The following is a 21719-nucleotide window of genomic DNA, read 5'->3' on the forward strand; positions in this document are numbered from 1 at the left end:
GGCACAGCTGTAAAACTCACATCGCAATTCCATGCAGGTGCCCCTGATGCTGTGCTTCCAGTCCAGCTGGCTGCCGATGTATTTGGGCCTCTGCCACCGATGCAGGAAAATGAAATACAGTTCCTGGCTCCTAGCTTTCACCTAGCCCAGCTCGACATCACTGCAGCTGAGGGGTTACGCAGTGAAACACAGTGTCTTTCTGTCTGTCTGTCTGTCTGTCTCTCTCTCTCTCTCTCTCTCTCTCTCACACACACACACTGTGCACCTGTGATTCACTGCGAGATTACTTCATTTCTCTCTCACAGAACTTCTCCTTGCACTCTACAACTTCCAGAATAAAGTTCAAAGCCCTTAGCCCAACATTCAAGACTCTTCTCCTACACACTGCTCCAGAAAGCTAACTTCAAGGAAGCTTCTACTCTAAATAGTGTGTATCACTAAATTTAAAACAACATACAATCAAAAAAACCTGTCTCTCCTGCCTGCCTCTTCTTTTTCTCTCTCTCCCTGAAATGTGCCATTTCCTGTTTACTCCTACAGGACCCATCCAAGATTCAAGGTCTGTCTCTGTCAGGAAGACTTCACATCACTGTAGATCCCATTCACTTTCTGTCTTCCTCGTGCCCTGCCACTGCGCCTTGTACGTGCCTGGCACTTCACGGGAGGCGCTTGCGCAGAATCGCTGTTGGGGCCGCTTGTAACACAGAAGCCGGCTTATAAGTAATTACGATCACCAGGCGCTCCCAGCACAAAGCCTGGTGAGGCTCAGCGTTCGTAATGCGGTAATGAGCATCACCTGCTATTTTTTGAGGAAATGCAATTTCGCCACAGTGGCAGCTGCTGCAGTGCATCTCCACCACGGTTTGCCAAAGCCTTTAAGGTCCCTAGCAGACAGGTTTAGGGCTTCCAGCCAATGTTTGCTACTGGAGAAGTCACCCACAATCTAAGTTTTATAACCATGGAACTGGGGTTTAAGTTAAGCAAAAGTGTCAGCTGGTGACGCTCTGGATAAAGATGACAAGTAAACGGTCTTCCACAACCCCATCACAGCCTTCTAGAAAAACAGCGCCACCCCAGCCACGTCAGGGCGGGCTCTACTCTCCGGACTCACTGATTGGCTCTCTGCGGCCGCTGGCCTCAGATGATTGGTTGCCGTCATACGGGGCCTCTGGGAGTGGCACGTGCACTAGCGTCACTTCGCCAAGAAGCCAAAGATGGCGTCGGAGCCCTCGAAGGCTTGGCCAGCCGTGACCTCCTGCCCACAGTTAGGGAGGAAGAGTCGGCCCTGGGATGCAGGGGAGACTAAGTGCAGATGCTGTGGAAGAAGCGTAGCTCACGGTGAGGCTCCTGAAACGTGCTGTGTGTCCTGCCAAGGTTGGCGGCTTGGTGGGGAGGGCAGCGGGGAGCAAGGCCGGCGCAGGGCAGCGGGAGCAAGGCCCAGGGCAGCAGGAGCAAGGTCGGCCTGGGGCAGCGGGAGCAAGGCTGGCCGGGGGCAGTGGGAGCAAGGCTAGGGGCAGCAGGAGCAAGGTCGGCCTGTGGCAGTGGGGAGCAAGGCCGGCCTGGGGCGGCCGGGGGTGGGGGGATGGGGGTGGAGCAAGGCCGGCCCGGGGCAGTGGGGAGCGTGGCCAGCCCGGGGCAGCGGGAGCAAGGCCGGCCCAGGGCAGCAGGAGCAAGGCCCAGGGCAGTGGGGAGCGTGGCCAGCCAGGGGCAGCGAGGGCAAGGCTGGCTGGGGTCAGCAGGAGCAAGGCCCAGGGCAGCAGGAGCAAGGCCGGCCCGGGGCAGTGGGAAGCATGGCCAAACGGGGCAGCGAGGGCAAGGCTGGCTGGGGTCAGCGGGAGCAAGGCCCACACGGGGCAGCTGGGAGTGTGGCCGGCCTGGCCCTCCTCGGCCCTCTGTGGAGGCGGGAGGCCCTTCCCCCTGCCTTCACGAACCCCACTCCTGAGCACCTGTCCATCCCCAGATTTGCTGGTGTTCAAATCATTCAAAATCCTCCCTGCCAGCATTGTCAGCTGTAGTTACCTCTGGTGGGGAAGAACTGTCAGAATTTGTTCCCCCTTTCTGATACTCAGATATTAAAGAGTAAATGTAGACATTTAGCACATTTCCTTGTGGTCCACAAGGAATGAAACTTGTGTCCGGGTGTAGGTTTTGTTGCTGGAGTATCTAGTAGACCCCCGTGAAAAGTTGCTGGATTAAAACCCAAAAATGGCTTTGCATTTTTTGTTTTTTGTTTTTTTTGGTAATGACTGAATTTCAGTTAAAGCACAGTTTTTTAAAAAGTGTTGTTTGTTGCTTTGTGTGTTTTTTTTTAAGGTCTTGTTTGTTCATTTTTTGCTGGCTATATACGAACAGAGACTGCACTCCTGTTCATGTATGCAAATGAACTCAGGTTCAAAACAAATTTTTAATGTGATTTAAAATAGCTTACACTGCTGTTTTTTAGGAATCAGTTGCTGAATCTCAGCTCTTGGAGCTACTGAAAATCCATTGGTTTAACTGTTGACTGTATATTTTCAAAGTGAAAACCGTTCGGTCGAACTTTATCCGTTCTTTTGGAATGAGCTTCCTTGAGAACAGAACCTTTGTACAGAAAGTTATGCTTTCAGTGGAATTCATATTCTTGTGATTTTAATCGCTGCTGCTGCATAGAAAATCTCCATTTGAATTAAGTAAGAATTACAACAGGAAATTCTAGAGCACTAATGCTTTAAAAAGAGTGGTTCTGGGCACTTAGCCTAGCGGTGAAGATGCTCACTTCCCAAATGCAGTGTCTAGGTTTCATGCCCAGCTGCAGCCTTTTTAAGATTGCTTTTAATTGGAAAGTCTGATATACAGAGAGAAGGAGAGACAAAGAGGAAGATCTTCCATCTGCTGATTCATTCCCCAAGTGGCTACAATGGTCAGAGCTGTGCCAATCCGAAACCAGGAACCTGGAGCCTCTTTTGGGCCTCCCACTCAAGCACAGGGACCCAAGACGTTGGACTGTCCTTGTGACTGCTTTCCCAGGCCACAAGCAGGGAGCTGGATGGGAAGCAGGGCTTCCAGGAAATGAACCTTTGCCCATATGGAATCCTGGCACATTCAAGGGGAGGACTTAACCACTAGGCCACCATGCCAGGCCCCCAGCTCCAGCTTTTGACTCCAGTTTCATGATAATGCAGAACCTGGGAGTCAGCAGTGATGGTTCAGGTGGTTGGATCCTGCCACCATGTGTAAAACCTGGATTGAGTTCCCAGACTCAGTCATTGCAACTTTGGAATGTGAACCAGCAGTTAGAAGTTCTCTTTCAAGTGTAATTTTTTTTTTAAATTTTAATGTTGCTTCTGTACATTTGTGTTGCAGTGCTTAGAAATATAGTTGGAAAGATTGTGGTTATGCATTTAGAAATGTGAAAGTGCTTTGTCATGCACCACAGGTGTGTGTGTGTGCATGTGTGTGAACGTGTGTGTAAATACACAGTACCATACATTTTATGTTAAAAGTTTTAGTTTGATTGTAATATGTCTGGGTTTAAATAAGACTTTGAAATTTATAATGGTTATATGCAAGTTTTAGATATTTCAGGCGACTGAAAAGTAGTCTTTTCTTTAAAAAATACAGCTTCATGGAACTAGAATGCTAATTTTTTGGTAGCAAAAGATAACTGAGTTTTAATATGCACTGCTGTCCAAAAAAAAAAGTGTTTTAACCTTTTGGGGTTGGCATTGTTACACCTGAGTTGCCCTGATGGCATATCAGCACCCCTGGAACCACTTTCAGTCCAGCTTCCTGTTGTACACCTGGCAAGGAGCGGATGCACTCATTTCCATCCGCGAGGGAGAACCAGGGAGCAGTTCCTGGCTCCTGATTCCAGCCTGGCCCAGTCCTGGCGGTAGCAGGTAATTAGAGAGTGAAGCAGCAGATGGAAGATCTTTTATCTTCTTCTTTCCCTATCAGTTTGCCTTTGAAGTAAAGAATTTTTTTCAAAAAAGCTGAAACAAATATGTTACTGATATTAAACTTGTGATTCTACTTAAATCACTTAAACCTTTGAATTAGACTTTCCACTAAGGCTCTATGATTCCCATTCTAAGTTGCGAAAATGAGCTTTTCAAAGGACTTTTTTTTTTTTAAGCCAGACTCCTAATGGTCACTACCAGCTTGTTTTTTTAAAGATTTATTTATCTGTATTGCAAAATCAGATATAAAGAGAGGAGGAGAGACAGAATGGAAGATCTTCCATCCACTGGTTCACTCCCCAAGCAGCCGCAATGGCCAGAGCTGAGCCAGTCCAAAACCAAGAGCCAGGAGCCTCTTCCAGGTCTCCCACACGAGTGTAGGATCCCAAGGCTTTGGGCCGTCCTCCACTGCCTTCCCAGGCCAAGCAGGGAGCTGGATGGGAAGTGGGGCTTCCTGGATTAGAACCAGTGCTCATATGGGATCCCGGCGTGTTCAAGGCAAGGACTTCAGCCGCTAGGCCACTGCGCAGGGCCCCAAAGGAATTTTGTTATTCATTGAGAGACAGAGCAGAAGGAGCACTCGCCTCTTGAGGTGTACTCCCTACATGGCTGCCGCAGCCAGGGCCACAGTTAACCCTCGTATGAGTGGCAGGGTCCTAATCACGTGAACAGTCAGTGCTGCGTCCCTAGGTCTACACCAGCAGGAAATTAGGAGCCAGGGCCAGACGTGGAACCCGTATGCTCCAGTGTAGCCGGCCAGCATCTGACCTGTGAAGTTAAATGCTCGTTCCTGTAAAAATGGCTGTGAGTGGGTTGTGTGTGTGACAGTATTAGCACATGGCTTCTTAGCTTTTGTCCTCTTCAGTGCAATACGTCAGTGTGAAAGAGCAGTCTCGCCCACGTCTGTTCAGCCTTCACTGGTAGACGTCATTAGGATTAAGTAGAGAAATTGGGCTTGGCAACGGAACTGGTGGAGTCTTACACCATTTAGTTACTCAGATGAGCAAGGAATTTTCTTAACACTGTGTTGGATTATAGCATTGTCAGCCTGCTTGCTTGCTGTATGTACGAAGAACAAATGAAACGTGTCTGAATACTCCACAAGTAAGAAATGGTAAATTCCGAGTATTATAGACACAAAATCTGGGTAATGCAAGCATTATTCTGTAGCTCTGTCTGGTTTTTCTTCATTTTCTTTTTTATCCTTCTCCCTTCTTCTGTGCTGTTTAGTTTCTCCTGAATTTTGCCTCATACACCATTTGTTTTTTCAGATTTATTTATTTTTATTTGAATGGCAGATTTCTCAGAGAAAGAGAGAGAGGTCTTCCTCCGGGTCTCTCCCCAAATAACTGCAACAGCCAGAGCTCCACTGATCAGAAGCTGGGAGCCAGGAGCTTCTTCCTGGTCTCCCACGTGGGTGCAGGGGCCCAAGGACTTACAAAATCCTCCTCTGCTTCCCCAGGCCCTAAGTTGGATCAGAAGTGGAGCAATCAGAACTTAAGCCAGCGTTCATAAGGGATGCCAGCCCCAAGCCATTCATTTCTAGCTAAACCGGGTATCTTCCTGCATAAAAGAACCGCCTTTAGACTTTCTCTTTGCTGTCAGTTCTGCATATTGTGTGAAGTTTAATTCACAGTGGAATTTCATCAACAGGTTGCCACAATGAACTTCAGTGTGGTCACACTTTTTGTGAACTATGCTTGTTAATAACTGAAGAACACAGCACACTCATGTGCCCCGATTGTAAGGTAAGTTTATGATTTGTCAGATTAAGCTCCTCATAGAATGATGTTAAAAATAAGTCTGTTCATCTATTAGAGACAAAGAGCCAAGTTTCACTTAGAAACCAACAACTTTCAGTGCTGGAAGGAAAAAAAAAAATACTTGCCCCATCCGTTTCACAACTGCTCAAAATATTGAGAATAAAGATTAAAATCCTACATGTTTAAACTTACATATTCTGACTGTGGAAACTGAGATTGGAATTTTATGTTTAATATATATTCCTTTCTAAACATTACACTCCTTACTCATACCAACACCTTGCAAGAAAATTTTGAACTCCTCCTGTCCCTCAACCTTTATATGTCATCAAATTTGTAAATATGTCACGCTATCAAAAAGGCTGAGCAGTCAAATGGTTGCTAAAATTAGTATTAGAAGTGCCGGAGTCCAGCTCCAGTTGAGTTCGGAGCTCAAGAAGGGCGCGTGAAATAGGCATAGAAGGAAGAGAGACGGACCACTACAATTCCAAGGTCATTATGGACAATGCGAGAAAGCTCTCTGCTTTATTTATGCAGAAGCCGTCACAAGCTCTGGCACAGACCTTTCACATCATGGTGTTGCATCCATGTGGCCCCAAGCAGTACAATTACAAAGTTTCCTTTAGGGGCAGTTTGACATAGCTTCATGGGGGGGGGGGGGCGGGAAGCACAATTTACAACTTCTTGATATGAATGAGGGAGGATTACACATTCCTTGTGTATCTCGGCTTGCCAGTCCCCACCTGCTCTCCTCAAGTCTGGGCTCCAACCTTGTCGCCGCCTGTGACAACCAGACCCCTACCTTGAATTATGTATGGGTTAAAAGGTCTGGGGCCTTGGTTTAAGGGGATTGGGGTCATTGACATTAGTTGGCCATTAGACTCAGCCTTTAGGGTCTCAGTAACAGGATAACCTTTATGGTCCCAGTAGCTATATTTTTTGTCATAGCAGTTTCAGCCCATACTCCCATCACTTCCATTAGTTTGTAAAATTCTTATCAGGTCATTTCCCAGAAAGCATGCTAAATGCCTGGGCCAGATTTCATGGCAATGGTTAGGCACACAATAAGGTGTCCAGAAACAACATGGGCTTAATTGTACTCCTGTGCGCAGTTAAAGGCCCACCCACCAAGACATTATCAATAATGTTAGCTCTCAAGCTCATGTTGGTTGCAAAAGCTATCTCACAGGGGCAAACAGTGCCTCAATAGATTACAGAATTGTTAGTGGGGTGCTTGAGTGACCATGCAGACGGGCTGAGACTGCGTCAAAGTGGTCAGAGAGAAATCCGCTGGGCCCTGCCAAACAGCTGGAAGCTCCCCCAGGCCCCGCCAAGCAGGGGAGCTGTTCTCTTCACACCTTCATGTTATTCACACCTACTGCATGGACCCCAGCATAGAAGCACCTAAAAATAGGACAATTAAACTAGGACCAAAATCTACCAACTGATATGAAAGAGAGCAAATTAAGGATTTAAAAAATCTACTGGGCATCCTTCTCAATTATTACCCATCCAGGTTTTTGTAATATGTTCTCAGAAAATTATTTCAATGTGTAAAATTTTTCACTCCTTCTGGAGAGAGCAAATGGGGAGTCTTTATGTCCACTGATTGTCACAGTGGGCAGACGGTTGGTAGGCATAGCACCGACCGGCTCTGTTCTTGCCTGCCTGTCCTCACTTGGGACGTGGAATTTATAAGGCTGTGAGAAGCAAATTTAAATGAGGTAGAAGTCCTCTCCAAGCCTCCAGGCCATTACCATATCCTTCATTATTTCTGTGTGATTAACTGGTTTCAGTTTAAAGGTGATAAACATATGTATGTTTTGTAAATTACGAAAGTTTTACTTCTAGCAAAGGTATACTTATTAAAAGCTGCCTTATTTCAGAATTTTGTACTTTACAAGTGATGCCCTTGTGGGGAGCCCCCTCCTGTGGTGGTGGTGATGGATTCCTGCCACATGTGGTCTGGGGGTGAATGAAGGAAAAGGGAAGGAAGAGAAAAGGAGCAGGTAGCTGGGCCCGGTGCTGTCCATGTCTCACATTGATGCACAGAAAACACGAGGGTTTTAATAGTACCTTCTGCCTTTTAGAGGCAAGTGATGCCATGCTTGGTAGGCTTAAATCATTGTTTACGGTTTGGGGAATGCCTACAGGGCTGGTTTGGATTTTAGGGGTATGATAGATGTGTTTTGTATCATTTCGACTAATGCTGCTCTAACGCTTGCTTTGGGAACTATGTGATCTGGCTGATACACTGTTCCCCACCACACTAACCTGGTTAACTGTCGGTAACTAAAAACTACATTCAGATTTTTTTCAGATGCTGTTCCTATTGAAGGAAATACTTGCAGAAATCTCCCTGAAATGGTTATCACTCTTTTCAAAGCTTATGTGAAAGAAGGAAGAGAAAATAGAAGGATCTAGCTTTAAATTAGTGAAGTTTGAATGTATAGAATTTTAAGGGGATATGGTTTATTACTTTTGATATATGTGCTCGAAAAAGTAAGATCTAAATATATTTACATTAGCTTACAGTGATTCTCCTCTGTACTACTAGCCAGCCTTTTATTCTTGTTTCTGAGTTAGTCTTCATTTTTCCTGGTTGTGTGGTATCTCTGCTTTTGGTTGATAGTGTTGGTTAAAAATCATGTTGTAAGTTTGCCCAGCAAAATAGCATTCAAAAAATAGGATCACCCTTACTATTATTCCAGAAATAATGACGCCTTGTTGCTGTTTGGACTCGAGTACAACATTTATTGAGCTATGAAGAAAGGGTAACCCATCAAGCAAGTGGATAACTAAGATGCACTAAAATCTCAATTGGCTGGAAATGTTCATATGTAACCACTATAAAATGCAAACTAGAAAAAAAAAGTACAAACAATTCTGTAATCCTGGATAAGAAAGCTTTGTTAAACAAAGCACTGATGTCAGAAACCAGCAGCAAAGCTTACTAAATTAGACCACATTTTTCCCATTTATAAGCAACAAAAAGCCTCCCCTGTCAATGAAATATAAATGACAAGCAATGGAGAATGGGAGAAACCTATCATAATGTGTTGTTGAAACATTTGGTTTTAACTGAAGTCTTTAAAATCAGTTGTATTATTTTTCTTGAACTCTCTGGAAGAAAGGTCCTGTAACAAATCTGCCAGTAGCAACATCAGACTTCTTAATTAATGAGTTAAGGGGAGTTAACAAAGCAGTTATCCTTAAAAAATGCCATTTGAGGGCCTGGTGCAGTAGCCTAGTGGCCTTGCACGCACCAGGATCCCATATGGGTGCTGGTCCGCATGTGGTCTGGGGAAGCATTCGAGAATGGCCCAAAACCCTGGGACCCTGCACCCACGTGGGAGACCCAAAAGAGGCGCCAAACTCCTGACTTCAAATTGGCACAGCTCTGGCCGTTGTGACCACTTGGGTTGTAAATCAGCAGATGGAGGATCTTCCTCTCTGTCTCTCCTCTCTGTATATCTGACTTTCCAATAAAAAAAAAAAATCTTAAAAATAACATTTGACCCAGTATGATATGTCAAAATTTGTCATACTTTTTCCCTAAACTGATGAGACATGGTTAAAACCTTGAAACAACACCTTTTCCTGAAAAATAGATATGCATTTACAAAAATGAAAAGTTTTAGCAGTCTGCTTTGTTTCTGTAAGCAATATTTACCTATCTTCGTAAGTCTTCGATATTGCCTTTAAAATTGCATAATATACCATACATCAAGTGCTGTATTTTTCCTCACCCTTTTCTGAGAATCATTTAGGTGATTTTTAGATCTTTCCATTTCATTTTTGTGCAATTTGCTAAACCTGTGCTACCAAAAAACCCCATCAGGACGTTCTGTAATTTCTGGCTCAGCCCACCTCCTCCCCCTCCATCCGTGTTTACATCTGTCCTGATTGTTTTAATGTTTGCCAGTTTGATGGATGAGAAGCGTTTTGAATTGCTCTTCCTGCCCCAACAGAAAAATTGAGCAACTCCTCATACTCACATTTTGAGTATATTAAGGTCTTTTCACAAACTTTGTCTGTTTTCTTTTTGAAGTATTTTTTAAAAATTTTTCTAATATAAGAAGACTTTGTGTAAGAAAAGAACAATTAATATTCACAGGACAGTTAACCCGTCGTCCTGTGAGACTATTTTCTCTCAGACTTTGACCTTAGATTTTTGTTAAATTTATCCACGGAGAAGTTGATCCTTCTCTACATGTATCAATTTTTAATTTTTATTTTCGTGAATTGAATTAAGCTCTCAGTGTCTGAGTTAGATTAATTACACATTGGAGAACTCACGAGATGGATGTTTGAGTTGACCACGTTCCTTGGGTGTCTGTCACCTGTTTTGTCTGAATTCATTCTGCACCAGTCGTCTTTTACCTTCCTGTCGCTTCATTCCGTCAGTCGGCTTGAATAATCATTGCACCTGTTTTGAGCTTTCCCACTCGTAAAATTTTTCACCTTCATCTTGCATACTTACACCAAGATACCACTTTTCTCACCTTTTTTGGCTCACTTCGGGAATGTTCCGTAAAGAATCAATGAGAGTGGTTTCCCTAAAATCAGGTATTCAGTGGCCATTACATTGATCATTTAATGAAATTATTCTCAAACTACTCACCCTTATGTAAATGAGCTAAAAATTATAACATCATAACAAACTTTTTGTAATGTCCTTAATTCTTGCACGCTTATTGAAGAAGTCAGAATGTTTTCCCATAATTGGCTTTGGATTTGTCCTGCTTATTTTTCCCCATAATGTGCTTTCCCATACTTGCTTTCCAAATGCTTCACATAGCAACACTTATCCCTGCAAAGAAACAATACAAATCTAGTTCCCTTACCTAAAGTAATTGCAGGACTGAAAGGCGTTTAGAATTTTTACTTGAAAAGGGTGCTGTGCTTTCCCAGCTGTAAGCAATTGCATAAATTGCCTTGTACCTAGACAAACGTTACTCTGCTGAGAGAACAGCAGGCAGCAGCTGGTGGGCACTCTGGGCCTGGTTAATGCCACATTTGTGTTAATGTACCAGTACGTCAGCGTAGTTGCTCCTTTTTTGGTTTTGTTTTGTTGTTGTTTGTTTGTTTGTTTTTTAGTGGTTTAGAGGGAAGAAACTAGAGGCATGTCTGGATCAGGGCAAGTGGAGAGACATAAAAGACCTGGGAGACCTGGTCTGGGCTAAATAACCTCGCTCATCACCCACAGGAGCACGCAAACCTGGGGCCGGGGGCATGCCTGGCCTGACGAGGCTGAAGTACACACCCATGAGTGTTGTACCAAGGAGTGGAGCATGTCAGGCTGGACTGTGAGAGAATCAGATCTGGGGCAGATTCTTAGGGAATTGTGGGCTTACCTCTGTGAGACTGCAGCACCTGTCAGTTTACATGAAGAACTGGGGGTGGTAGCAGGCTGAGCCAGCCTGACCACAAAACTCACTGACAATCGTCAGGGCTGGCGCTGGGAGGAGGCCAGGCCAGGCTGCAACACCAGCTGGCAAATGCAAAGACCAAGATGGAGGATAAACCATACCAAGCAGGGCTGTTGTACCCACCAGCCTCCGTGAAACCAGGCCCAGAACAAGCCTGGTGAAGGAACTTGGGGAACTCCCCAACTAGTGTTCTGGGGAGCATGGGAACTGGGGCTAGAGTCAGGCCAGGTCAAGCAAGTCTGCAGCACTTGTCAGCATTTGTGTGGACCAGGTGGGTCTGGGGAACAGGCTGGGCTGAGCCAGGCTTTAGCAGTGCTGGCACACATGAGAGCCATTACAGGGTATGGGTCATGCCTGACTGCACTGGGCTGCAATGCCCACCAGTGAGAACTGAGACTGGGTGAGCAGTGCCAGGCTTGGTCAGAGCACTTGTCAACACATGCAAATGTCAGGCTCAGATTAGACCTGGTAGGGGAACTCTGGGAACTACCCTGCTTGACTGCAGCTCCCCTCATTGAATGTAAGAGCCAGGGCCTTGGGTGGAGCAGTGAAGCAAGGTTGTAGCACCCTTACCATGTACCTGGGCTGTGTCTGCAGGCAGGCCAAAGTGGGTTGGCCTCTAGCACCTGCAGCTTCTCACAAGGAGCCAAAGTAGGTATGGGCCGGGCCAGGCTAGGTCATGGCTCCTGCCTGGCCACTCAAGAGCCAGGTCTTGGGTTGGGCCAGGATGGGCTAGCCTGTAGCACCCATTGGTGAGAGCCAGTATGGGTATGGCTTGTTGGGGTAGGCCACAGTATCCTCTGGTGAGTGCCAAGACTGGAGGATGGCTGTGTCATTCTGGATAGCGGCAGCTGCAAGGCTGGGAGCAGGCCTGGGAGGGGAACTTTGGGAACTACCCTGCTAGACACAGCTCTTGCTGGTAAGCGTGAAAGTCAGGGCTGGGAGCAGGCTAGACCAAGCTGGGTTGCAGCATCCATTGACACACGTGTGAGCCAGATCTGGGGTGGTCTGGACCAGGTTCAGCCCACACAGCACATGCTGGCATGAGTGAGAGCCAGGACAGGGTTTAAGCCAGGCCTGATTGGGTGTGAGTCTGTTTGTTCTCAGGACCAGCTGACAATTCCTGGGACTGGTTGTAAGTCACATCAGACTGTATTGCAGTACCCCCTGGCAGGCACAAGATCAGGGGCTAGGAAAATGCCTGGCAGGGAAACTCTGGGCACTCCGCTGCTGGGCTGCATGTATCACTGGTGAGCACAAGATCCAGGGCTTAGGGCAGACCATCCTGACAAAGCAGCAAATGTCAGAATACGTGAGGGCTGGGTTGGGCTGAGTCAAGCCACAGCACCCCTGAATGTACACAACGGCAGGCTGGGGTGTGGGCTGGGCCAGGTTAGGCTGCAACAGAGGCTGGCATGCACAAAAACTGGGCTGAGGATGGGTCCGGTGGGGGTTGTTTGGGATCGGCCAGGTTAGGCAGCAATACCCGCTGGTATGCGTGAGGACCAGGTTTGTGGTGGGCTGGCTGGCCTGTAGCACCTGTCAGTTTGCATAGATGTGGGACTGGGTCAGAAATGACCAAGCAGCTTCATCCACCTGGTTGTACAGTGGCTGCCAGGGTACTAGGCTGAACTTGGTCCGGCAGTGGCTGGCACACACAGGAGTCAAGTCTGAGGTCATCAGGTGAAGTGTCTTGGAGGACTGCCTGACTGGACCACTAATCTCAGATCCTGGCCACAGGGAACATCACAGAATACGTGATCCGATCTTGGATATTGGGACCAGGCCGCCTCAGTTGCTAATCCCGGACAGCATACCTGGATGGATGCGGAGAACGTGATGGCCAGCTCATCCAGGCCAGTAGGGCCTGGATTCTCTGAGCCAAGCTTTGCAATATGTTCCTGGGTCTACTCAAGCAACACCCTCAGAGCATTCTTTCCCACACTGGGGTCTCTAAAGCATCAGCCAAGGACTTTCCCTCATCCCCAGGTGCTGATGTGGTTCGACAGCCTGGAGTGCCTTGCTCCCTGTGGACACAAGAAAAAAAAAAAACAGAAACATTCGTCCCACCCACCTTCCTCCATACCTGACCTTCCCCACCCTAATCAGAAGCATACACCCCTCTCAACTATGTAAACGTTATTAAAATAAGAGGCATTATCCCTCCAGTGTGTACTTAAGTCGCGAATCAGGTTCTGTTCTGTAACAAAGCTTCCCTTTAGGAGTGTCACATTAACTGGGAACTGCTTCGTGTTAGGGCAGAGATTCTTCTGCACCAAGGCACTCTCCTAAGACTGCTTGTTTCAAGTTAGATATAAATTCTCTAGGACTGTGTGGTGTTGTGCTCCTTAGCCTGCTCCAGGAGGGCAAAACAAAAACAAATAATGGTGCAGGAGACCATGCTTTTTTCACTCAGGGACAAGTTTAAAGAAGTTCAGTACGCAAATCATGAATTCCCAGAAAGTTAAGGAAATGTATCCCTTTTTAAAAGATTTGTTTTTGTTGGAAAGGCAGGTTTACAGAGACCAGGAGAGAGAGGTCTGCCACCCACTGGTTCACTCTCCAAATGGCTGCAATGGCCAACGCTGAGCTGATTTGGAGCTGGAGCCAGGAGCAGCTGCTTAGTCTCCCACGTGGATCCAGGGCCCAAGGACTTAGGTCCTCCTCCATAAGCAAGGAGCTGGGTGGGAAGTGGAGCAGTGGGGACCCGAACTGGTGTCCATAAGGGATTCTGGCACCATAGGGTGGAGAATCAGCCTGTTGAGCCATGGCACCATCCTCACTGCATTCTGTTTTTTTTTTTTTTTAAGTAATCGTTTTCTTTCATAGCTTCTCAGTTTTCTTTATGAGGCAGCAGATTTTCTTCTCAAATTTTATATGTAATTTAAAGGCATATGTAATATTTTATAATATCTTATAAAATGAATATATAACTGGTTTTCAGAAGGGTTGGCTGACTTTTCACAGCATTTGTTAAATAATCCTTCTTGGACCCAATGTGATAGCCTTGCAGCTGAAGTCCTCACCTTGCATGCATGCCGGGATCCCGTATGAGCAATGGTTCTAATCCTAGTGGCCCTGCTTCCCATTTAGCTCCGTGCTTGTGGCCTGGGAAAGCAGTCGAGGACAGCCCCAAGTCTTGGGACTCTGCATGCGTGTGGGAGACCTAGGAGAGGCTCCTGGTTCCTGGCTTCGGATTGGCTCAACTCCAACTGTTCCAGTCACTTGGGGAGTGAGTCATCAGATGGAAGAGCTTCCTCTCTGCTTCTCCTCCTCTCTGTATATATAACTTTACAATAAAAATAAAATCTTTTTTAAAAAATCCCTCTTCTAATGTGTCACTTGTATTTTATATTAAGTTCCCACAGACAGGTGGATCTGCCTCATGCTTTGTTCCAGCGATTTGCTGTATCAAAATGATAATGTTTTAATTACAGAGCTTTATGACAGTCTGTTGGGTGTCAGGATTAACTGGATAAACAATGAGAAGATGCTTAGCAGAGAAACGATTTTATTAATCTACACCGTGGCCATCGTCCACACTTTCAGGATGACACACTTGAGGAATACACACTTAAGTGAAGCTAGCAGTTCTTAGAATAGTTTTTTTTTTTTTTTATAGTAGCAAAACTAACAAATAAAAGAAGACATTAACACAGAGTCTTGGTACACTTTCGTCCATTATTTACAAGGACAATAAGAAGAAAAGATAGCAGTGGCCAAGGATGCTTTGTCCTGTCAGTTCTAACTGGAGGGAGGCACAGAGGGTAGAGAGTGCTGTGGCTTTCCCCCTGGGACTTGGTGTTCCATAGTCGGTCGCAAAGCCAGGTGTTCCTGGCCTGGGAATGGCTGCCTTGTCCGCTGATGCACTCCGCTGCTTCCGATGGGGTGAGTCTGAATCATGCTGACTGTTGTTGTTGTACAGTGTGTTTTCCCACATGGGCCTCATAATCACGTTCATTTGATGCTAGATGAGTTTCACGTCTCTTGCCTCCAGGAAACTGGAATCATGCCTCATTTATTCAGGTCTTATTTTTATGACCGCTAATAAATTCTTGGTTTTCTCTAAGTTTATAAAATCTCTCTTGTTAAATTTTTGCTATGTATTTACAGTTTTGAATGTTGCAAAATATTTGAAATTGATTTTGAAGCATTGTTGCAACTATTCTTTTAGAATTATAGAATTACATATTTTAGTTTGCCTAATGTCTTTTCAATAGTTGCCGGATTTAGTTATTTTTCCAGAAAAGCTAAAAAGTATAAAAGTGTTACATTTACATAGTTCTCCCTTGGTTTAAAGGTATTTCAGGATCCTTAAGTGAATTATCAACTTTATCTGCCAACTTAAATGGTTGTTTGTTTTCTGAATAGATGGAATTTATTGAATGACTTTCTGCCTTTTCACAATCTCATTTTGCCCTAAGGTTGCTTCACCTGTAATTATGAAACAAGGACACTACTCAGTGGATGAATATATTAAAGAAGACTCCTTTATAGGAAAGTTGCAACCTAAAATGTATGTTCTATATGTATATATATTTAGTGTGTTAAATACAGTGTATTCTGAAATAATTTTTAAATTATTGATAAAATCTCATTTTTACATCCTTGTTTATAATCTATTGTTTATCATATGCTAAGTGCTGTGTTGAACTCTTGTCTAAAAAGAAAGTGGTTCCAGAAGTGATTTATAGGTGAGGATTCTCTTATTCATTTTTCCATTCTTCAGTGAGGCTTGACACAAGTACATACTTGTAATAAAAGCTCTTTTCAACTAGAGGATTTTATTTTAATATCAAACTAGAGATAAGCACTATTAGTTCACTTCTTTGTATGTCCGTGAGTCCTTTGAAGAGCGTATTTTATTCTTCTCTGTGTCCCTTTGTGGACACAGAATAAAAATGCAGTAAATAAAAATTCGTTGGAAGCAGAACCATAGTATTTTTACATCTTCTATAAGTTTTCTAAAGCAGTATCTCAGTCTAAAGTCTGCATTTAGAGTTGGCAGTAAGATGGGTCATGGGAGGGAAGAAGAGTGAAGTTTGTATGCTTTTTAACTGATAAAGGAGAAATTTGATTAACATGAATTCGCTGTAACCCTCTTTAGAAGGTAAGTATATTCTGTATAATTTTGACATATAATTTTTAACCATTGAAAACATTTACTATATTGTAAACTGTGAAGGAAATAAAAATATAGGATATCTTTAAAGAGCAACTTCACGTGATACTTTGATCTTGTAAATGGTGGCAATAGCTGCGACTCACCCCCAGTTCTTCATATTGCCCTCATTTACCTTTTGCCAGATTCTGACTTCTGAGCCTTTCATGTCCACCAGCTTATTTAATTCTCTTATTCTGCTCACCTCCTTACCACTTCCAGACTGTTCTTTGCTCTATAGTTCTTTACTGTCTGTGCAGTTAAGATACAAAATTCTGGGGCCAGCACTGCGCCATTGCAGCCTCAAGTTCTGCCTGTGACACCTGTGTCCCGTGTGGGTGCTGGTTCGAGTCCTGGCTGCTCCACTTCGGATCCAGTTCCCAGATAATGTGTTTTGGTAAAGTAGTGGAAGCTGACAGTGCTTGGATCCCAGCCCCTGTGTAAGAGACCTTTAGGAAGCTCAGGTGGCAGCTGGGACTGGGCTGTTTGTGGCCGTTTGGGAAATGAGCCACTGAATGAAAAAGCAGTATCACCCTTCATTTTGTCCCTCCTGCATCGCCCTCCATCTTCCTCCCTCCCACCCCTCGGAAGTTAAAAAAAAAAAATCTGTAAACTGTAGATCTTGGCTTTTCATGTTACCACAACAGTATCTTTCCAGATCTAACTGAAAGTTTAGACAGGAACAAAAAGGAAGATTATTTCTTTATGTAGTGGAACTACCTAACCAATCTAGGAAGCTGGTTATTGACAGCTCAGTCCAGGCTGAGTGTCAGTGCTGCCTCCTCCATTCTACACATGTCTGCCACCCTGAGCACCCTGTATTCCATGAACACCCTGTAGAGTGATTAGAATAATTTTTCAAGAATTCTGGCTTGTTGTGGGTGGCTGTAAAGCTCTTGTCCCCATGAAGCAGTCATTTTTATCTAGTGTGGGGCTGGCAGACAGGAACACCTCCAGGAGTCCAGCAGATTTACTCAGTAATGCAGATTGAGTTTAAACTGTGAATGGCAAATGAAAAAGGCTTACCTGCCCAAAGCAGCCTGGCCATACTCCACTGTGGGTATTGCTTTCATGCCCAGTGTTGCTGGATCTCTTTTCCCCTGCAGGTGAACCAGAGATCTGTTCTGTGTGAAATTTTTGGCTTTTAAAAACATGCAAGTAAAATCAGGTTGAGCTCTTATCTAGACATAGAAAATATCTAGATAATGTGAAACTTCACATTTGGCAGTCAAAGGATCTAAACTGGAAAGTGCTGAAACTTGTTATAACTTTTTTTTTTACATTACATTCCCTCATCTAAAGCACACTTATAAATGCTGCTTTCCTCATTTAGGAACGGTTTGGTTTAAAACAGCTGTGAATTTTTGATTTATAATGTAATGCTATACTGCTATATATTTAAATTTTTGAAAAATGCAGTCATGTTTCCAAGAGTATAAATATTCACTTTTCACAGAATGTTTAAAAGCGATTTGACATAGTTTGTGATAGAGTAATATTTCAGTGTCATAATTTCTTCTGCAAAATGTGAGATTATAATTAAGCAAACACTAAATGTTCATTATGTGCTAGCCAATATGAAAATATGAAGATAAAATAGCTAAAACGCTTCCATAGACAAGAGAATACAACTAAGTTTTCCAACTAAAATTTATTTTTATAAATATTCTAGGTTTATTAGTATATTTTTAAATAGCTGCTTTTGTGTGTGTAAATACTTTTTTGATGAACTTTGGTTTATTGGTTTCGGAAATTAACATCTCCATCAAAAATATAACAGATAAGGAGACGTAATTGATAAATTAATCACAATGTAAATTTCAGGCTTTTGGGGAATTTGCTAAAAAGTTGGGTTATTGATTTATGCTAAGTTTAAATGAAAATGTCTTTCCTCATGATTTCTGTCTCCTTACTCAGATCAAGAACCCAGTGTGTGTTCTTGTAAGTCAGCCTATGATTTTTTATTTTTTTGAATGAGAGTAAAACCTCAATAGCAGGCTAACACATTCCATTAATGTTGATACTGACATTTTTCAGATTAAAGAAATGTTCTCATGACTTTAAAAAGAATGCGAATGAGCTGACTGTTGGCATTGAGGCAGAACATTCAACCTCTGTACCCAGGACTCTTATGAACTCATCGGCTGTGTCGCTGGTACGACTTTGGCTTTGCCTATGGTAGCTTAACTTTCCTCTCAAGATTCTTATAGTAATTATAAATTATTTTGGAAGCTTAAAGGTAACAGTGTTAAACTTGCTCTCCATAGATATTTTGTGTAATAAAAGAATTCACTGTTTTCCCTAAGGCAGCCATTCTACCTTTGAAAATTTTGTGTCAAATTTCTACATATTTACTTACGTGTATTGTCTTCCTTAGAAAATGGTGAATTCAGATTCTGTGAAACATGCATAAAGCATAAGTAAATTTTAAATATGATTTTCTACTTGTTTTAAATGGTAACCAAGGGGCTTAACTACATTTGTTAATGATGGCTATTTTTGTTGAGAGTTGAATTTTGCCTTTTTTCACCACTGATAACTTTGCTTTTTTCAGTTTGAAGTAAATGTCACTAGATGGAGAGTTAAGTCTTTTCATTAAAATTGTTAATAAGCTAGAGTTGAGTGCATATCATCTTGCTTTTTTGCTTCGAGTTTGACTCTTAGCAAAGCCAAACTAATCTTTTTTTAAAAGATGTTTATTTAATTTTTTAATGGATATATTTGTTGCCATGGTAAGTTCAAGGCAACTTTAAGTTGAGAAGTCATAATCTCATTTTTTTAAAAGGTATCTTCGTGTGAACAAATTTAAAATGCCTTAACCAAAGTTCCAAATATGAATAGCTTTTATTGATAAATATGAATAAAAGTGTTGTTTTTGTTGCTTAGTTTCCAATTGCTGCAATGAATGTTTCTTTTGTAAACAAAATGCCATTCTGAAGCTTTTGCAGCTGTAGCAGTGTATTTTGTTGCGTGTTTATACATGGTTCCTCTCCCTTGTTAGGAGACTAAAACTACTGAAGAAATTGATGAAGCACTGAAGGTAGCAGGCTATAATGTGGAGCAACTGAGTACTGCTGTACAAGTAAGTGTTTTGAACTACTAAGTTCTGTGAAGAACTGAAGCATGTCCTTTTTAAATAGGCATGTTTAGGTGTGTTATCAATGAGGTTATCATTTATTGGCACTGAGTTGTTAGGCGTGATAATAGAGAAACATAGGGAAGATTGGAAAACGCTTCTCAGGGCCCACCAGGGTTGGTCTTAAAACATTATGTTAAGCTAATGAAATTGGAGTTTTTACCTACTTTGGGGTAAATTTTTAACCCAGAAGCATTACAGATCATCTTTTTAACATTTCTTTATTATTTGGCTGAACCTTTGGCTGAGTCTTAATCTATTTCCTCCTTATTTTACTTCTCCGCCCCCGTTCCCTCCCCAAAGAAAAACTCACCCATGGTGATAAGAAATGAGCTGTTAAACATCCAGCAACAAAATTAAGAACAAGGAGTTTAAAAAGTTAGAGTTGATTTATATTGTGGCTGCTTTTTAATACTAAAGGACAAGATATTTGGATTAACTAAAAGCCACTACTATATATGGGTTGTTTTTTTTTTTTTTTGCTTGTTTTTTAGTGCTCAGATATTTTATTGTTTTTTGATACAATTTGGTTGGCGCTGGGCTCTCCCGTCTCCCTTCCCTCTTTTCTCCCCTCCAGTCTCACAATGGGTGTCTGTCATGAATTTTTCCAAGTCCATCATGCTGCCGCTGGAGTGTCTCCCAACCATGTAGGAGACTGTCATTTCATTGTGAGTTCATTCTTGTATCCTAGGGCCCTAATGTAGGTACAGTGAGGACTAGATCATTATTTATGGGCAGTACCAATAACAGTGCTAAAAGGGACATTGACCAACTCAGGTGATTATAAATAATCAGTCTCTTATGAATGGTTGATTAATGAATTCCATCACAAGATCTTATTGCAGAAGTAACAGGTAAGTATGAAGTGGCATAGAGTAAGATTCACATATAATATTCCTAGATTTGACATTGTATTATCTTATGTTAGAGCAAATATAGGATAGCTGACCTTTTGGGATTGGCTCATTTCCTTTAATATAGCGGTCTCTAGTTTGGCCCACTTGACCACCAAGTATTGTATTTCTTTTTCTTTTTTTTTTAATTTTACTGCTTTTTATTGTTATTTTATGATACAGTTCCATAGGTCCTGGGATTTCCCTTATCCCCTCCCCTATTTCCTCCCCCCTCACTGAGTTACCTATTTGTTACTATAGTACACAGTCATACGTCCATCATTGCGGGCATGGACAATGGCAGAGAGTCCAGCATCCTAATGTCAATATATAGTAAACAGTTTCATTGGGAGTCCATTTTTAGTCTGGAAGTAGAGATGCATACTGCATTGTATCCTCACATCTGGAAATGTTAGTCTCCATTTCACAGTTACTATACATCCCCTTAAATAAAAAGCTACAATAAAAAAATCAGCAACAGGAAGAAAAATAGAAATTTACAATGACATGAAATTAAATAACATGCCACTAACTAACGTGTTGCTGAAGAAATGAAAAAGAAAATTGGGAACCTTCTTGAAGAAAATGATGCTACTGTATGTCTGAGTCATTGAAGAATTTAATCAGAAGAAAGTGTTTTGAAGAGATAAAACTAACAAAAAAATCAAAATTCATGAGATATAGTTTCTGCTGATCTTTGTTGGTGAAATATGTCTTTTGTAGGCAACAAATAGATGGGTTTTGTTTTTTAATCCAGTCTACTAATCTAGGATGTTTGATTGATGAGTTTAAGCCATTTCCATTCAAGGTTAATATGAATGGGTGGTAATTTGGCCTGTTGTTTTAGCAGTGGGTTGTTCATTGATTTAGTCTTCTGTTGTTATTTTACTGGAATGTTCTTCACATTTGTCTTTGGTTTTGGTGGGTGCTATTCCTCTTTTTTTTCAGGAAAACATCTTTAAGTATCATTTGTAGGGCAGGTTTGGAAGAGGTGTATTCTTTTAACTTTTCTTTACTGTGGAAGAATTTTATTTCATTTTCAAAGATAAAGTAAAGTTTTGCTGGGTACATTATCCTGGGCCGACAATTTTTTTCTTTTAGAATCTGGAATATGTCACTCCATTCTCTTCTGGCCTGTAGGTGATAGAGACTAGTAAGCCAGGAGTTGGTGCTACAGAGACCATGGTGGAAATCTAACATAAGAACACAGACCTGGAACTCACTGGAGGGAGTGGCACAACTGACTACAAACAAAGAACCGTGTACTAACTGCAATAAGTAAAATCAAACTGTAGACCTGTGGGTGACAGCTTAGGAACCTGTCCCAAGGAGAAGACTCTGCTAACCAGAAGTACAATGACCAAGAGCAAAAGAAGACACAGAGGCACAATGAATA

At 42.8% G+C, this 21719-nt stretch overlaps 1 protein-coding gene across 1 annotated transcript in view; it reads left to right on the forward strand.

Moving 5' to 3' along the window:
* The first annotated feature begins 1214 nt into the window (after nt 1-1214).
* Nucleotides 1215-21719, forward strand: part of LOC121161740 (RING finger protein 17-like) — a 106774-nt gene continuing 86269 nt past the window's right edge. Inside the window, exons 1-5 of the mRNA XM_040988343.1 lie at nt 1215-1338; nt 5592-5686; nt 15558-15649; nt 18332-18449; nt 19296-19376. Of these exons, the coding sequence (XP_040844277.1) occupies nt 1215-1338; nt 5592-5686; nt 15558-15649; nt 18332-18449; nt 19296-19376 (510 nt within the window). The remainder of the gene's footprint in view (nt 1339-5591; nt 5687-15557; nt 15650-18331; nt 18450-19295; nt 19377-21719) is intronic.

Source organism: Ochotona curzoniae, unplaced genomic scaffold (genome assembly GCF_017591425.1).
Source record: "Ochotona curzoniae isolate NIBS_2020 unplaced genomic scaffold, NIBS_Ocur_1.0 contig_4838, whole genome shotgun sequence".
NCBI lineage: Eukaryota > Metazoa > Chordata > Mammalia > Lagomorpha > Ochotonidae > Ochotona > Ochotona curzoniae.